Source organism: Eurypyga helias, unplaced genomic scaffold (genome assembly GCF_000690775.1).
Source record: "Eurypyga helias isolate BGI_N326 unplaced genomic scaffold, ASM69077v1 scaffold36253, whole genome shotgun sequence".
Taxonomy (NCBI): domain Eukaryota; kingdom Metazoa; phylum Chordata; class Aves; order Eurypygiformes; family Eurypygidae; genus Eurypyga; species Eurypyga helias.
The window spans coordinates 3,482-6,734 of record NW_010242433.1 but is presented as its reverse complement, the minus strand read 5'-3'; the positions used below and the strand labels follow the sequence as shown (position 1 = coordinate 6,734).

General features: G+C 61.3%; 1 protein-coding gene across 1 annotated transcript; it reads left to right on the top strand.

The window, feature by feature from the left end:
• Positions 1-326: 326 nt before the first annotated feature.
• SC5D (sterol-C5-desaturase) lies at positions 327-2,077 on the top strand. The gene is made up of 4 exons (XM_010149083.1): positions 327-551; positions 664-796; positions 1,292-1,392; positions 1,652-2,077. Exons 1-4 carry the CDS (start codon positions 342-344, stop codon positions 2,075-2,077), a joined length of 870 nt encoding a protein of 289 aa, XP_010147385.1. The 5' UTR covers positions 327-341.
• Positions 2,078-3,253: the final 1,176 nt, after the last annotated feature.

Genomic DNA, 3,253 nt, shown 5'->3' with positions numbered 1-3,253 from the left:
CGGGAGCCTAAACTGGGCTGCGAACCGCCGAGCTCCCCCAGGAGCTCCCCAACGCTACATCCTGCTGCCCCCCATTCCCCAGCCTGGGACCCTGCCCTGCGCCCCCCTTTCCCGCAGCCAGAAGAAAGAGTGCAGCCCCCGCACCTCTGCATCCCCCACAGCACCCCACAGCCTACGTCTCCCAGGGGACGTCGCCCCTCCGAGACGGGGGACATATGCCCCTTCCGCAGCCGGGACTGCCAACCTGGCCTCTTTCCCGCACGCGCCCCTCCGAGACGGGGGACATACGCCCCTTCCGCAGCCAGGCCTGCCAACCTGCCCTCTTTCCCGCAGGAGCCACCATGGATCTGGTCCTGGATGCCGCCGACCAGCACCTCCTCACGCCCTACGTGTACCCCGCCGGCTGGCCCGAGGGTGAGCCCTGCCGCCAGCTCCTCAGCCTCTTCGTCATCACCAACCTGGGCGCCCTTGCCCTCTACCTGCTCTTCGGCACCCTCAGCTACTACTTCATCTTCGACCACGAACTCAAGAAACATCCCCAGTTCCTAGAGGTGGGTGTTGCGTGCATCTCGAGGGGTGCTCTTCCCGGGGCTCTTGGGTCTCTGCCCAGCTCCTGGAACACCCTCTCCCGCTGACCCCCTCTCCCACTACCAACCCCTGCAGAACCAGGTGCGTCGGGAGATCACCTACGCGCTGCGCTCCCTGCCCTGGATCAGCGTGCCCACCGTCGCCCTGTTCTTCGCCGAGGTGCGGGGCTACAGCAAGCTCTACGACAACATCGAGGACTCCCCATACGGTGAGCTGCTCCCCTGCACCCCCATCGGGCTGGGACCCTCTCGTAATGCTGGTCCTGCCCTGCCCTCTCCCTTGGACCCCCCAGGGTGGGCAGAGTATCCCCATTTCTCCAGATGACAGCACACCTCCTATGAGCTCCACAAAATCCCACTGGGTACTTCCTGCCTCAGGCTGGTCCCCTCTATTTGTCATAGCCCCAAGTTCCCTTTAGGCCCATGCAAGGAGGTGCCCACCCACCCTCCCAGCTCAGAGACAGCTGCCTTCGTAAAAGGAGGTTTTCCCTTCCCTGTGCCTGGCTTCCAGCAAACTAGCACCTGACTCGCTTTCCCCAAGTCATGGCAGACCCTCTGATCCTCTTGCCACGTCTCCTCAACGGGATGGACCCTGCCATGAGGGCCATCACACCTCCCCGGACCCCGTGTTGCTCAGCTCCTCGCTGGCCCCCGCTGTCTCCCAGCACCCAGTGGTGCCACCCGTAACATCCCTGTTCCCCCAGGCTGGTCAGGCGTCTTCCTCAGCATGCTGTCCTTCCTCTTCTTCACCGACATGGGCATCTACTGGATACACCGCGGTCTCCACCACAAACTGTTCTATAAGGTACGAGCGGGACGGAGGGCTCCGGGTGACAGCCCTTGCCCTGCGCTGGGGCCGCAGCCGAGCCACTCCTGGGGAACACATGCCCAGGGGGCTCAGGCTGGCTGAACGAGGCCTTGCTTTGGTCCACAATGCGACAGGAGCTGGGAGCAGCTGGGAGCTGCCCTTCAGGCAGCAATGGCCCTCAGCCCCCTGGGCGCTTGGGTGGGGGAGTCCATCCCCAGCTGGGGGACCCTCTAAAAGGTGCACCCTCTCCCTGCAGCGCTTCCACAAGCCCCACCACGTCTGGAAGATTGCGACGCCCTTTGCCAGCCATGCCTTCCACCCTGTTGATGGCTTCATGCAGAGCCTGCCCTACCACGTCTACCCCTTCCTCTTTCCCCTGCACAAAGTCACCTACTTGGGCCTTTACATCTTCGTCAATGTCTGGACCATCTCCATTCACGACGGTGACTACCGTGTCCCCCGCTTCCTGCGGCACATCATCAATGGATCAGCCCACCACACTGACCACCACTTGTACTTCGACTACAACTACGGGCAGTACTTCACCCTCTGGGACAAGATCGGCGGCTCCTACAAGAGCCCCACGGCCTTCGAGGGCAAAGGTCCGCATGACTACTTGCGCAAGCTCCGAGAGAAAGACACGGGGGTGCCCAACGGCACCCCGGCTGCCAAGACTGAATAGTGTTCCCCCAGGCTCGGTTCCTTTCCAGGACAAGATTCCCCAGACAGATCTCACGCCATTTCTCCCTGGCCTCTTGAGACTACTTTCCCACGGACAAAGAGACCCAATCCCCCGACAGCGTGACTGATGCAGGGTGATTCTCGGCACCTGAAGCTGCTTGTGTGGCTGCGGAAATGAGCTTGGAGCTGATGGGTGTTCTGGGTCTCAGGCTCCATGTCTCTGCTTGCGGTGAATGCTGACATTCGCTCCCTATGGCCTCCCACATCTGACGCCCGCCAACCTCGAGGGTCCGTCGGCACGACCCACAGGACAACATCCCTCCCGCTCCTCACGGCTTATCCTGGGCCGCCGCCGGATTGCCCCATGGAGTCTCTGCTTGGAAAGACCTCCGGTTCTCGGATGCCAACCCCTAACCGCAGCCTCGTGTGGTGCCTGCATGCCTTGATGCCATGCAGGGCTGTCGCTATCTGACCTGACCGCCAAACACGTGCCCTGGCTTCTCCCCACGCCTGGGAGTGCTACCTCTGACACGGTAACTGCCACCCATCCCACTACCGATACCAGCTGTCTCCGGGGCACCCTGCTCCCCCTATTACCCCTCTTCCCAGCTGCCTTTGGATCTCTGAGGTCCCTATGCTGCTTTGGTACTGCGCTGCCTTACAGAAGGAACAATAACGTGGCACAAATAGAACAATAATGTGGCAAAAAAAGGACAAGAACATGGCACGTGGCAGGGTCTGCATCCATCCGTGCTGTGCGCCATCATCACTGAGGCACTGTTGCTGTCGCAGAGTCCATTGGGACATGTCATGTCGAGCCGAGGCTGATGATGCTACATTTTTTTCTGAGCTGTATTCCATGAAAAAAGCCACAAGGACCTTTTGTAGGCGGTATGGGTCCTCCTGATGGCTCCTTGGCGTGGTGAGGGCTTGGCCTCGAGACACGGCAGGACTCCTTGGCGCCGGATGTGCTCTCCTTCTTCCGCTTGCCCAGGGGTATCTCACGGGACACTGACAGGACGTGCCACGGGAATGGCATGCCTGCAGGACGAAGATGTGCTTTGAGTCCCATGGGTCCCTCGAGCTCCCTGAGAACTTAAGGTGGGGGGAGGAGGAACGGCTGCCAGAGGCGAGGGACAGGGACTTTTTCTTGCTCGAGGGTGCGTGGCCGGCTTTC

Coding starts and splice junctions, on each gene's coding strand:
- SC5D (XM_010149083.1), top strand. CDS start 342: ATGGATCTGGTCCTGGATGCCGCCGACCAGCACCTCCTCACGCCCTAC. Junction 552..663: donor AACATCCCCAGTTCCTAGAG/GTGGGTGTTGCG, acceptor CAACCCCTGCAG/AACCAGGTGCGTCGGGAGAT. Junction 1,393..1,651: donor ACCACAAACTGTTCTATAAG/GTACGAGCGGGA, acceptor CTCTCCCTGCAG/CGCTTCCACAAGCCCCACCA.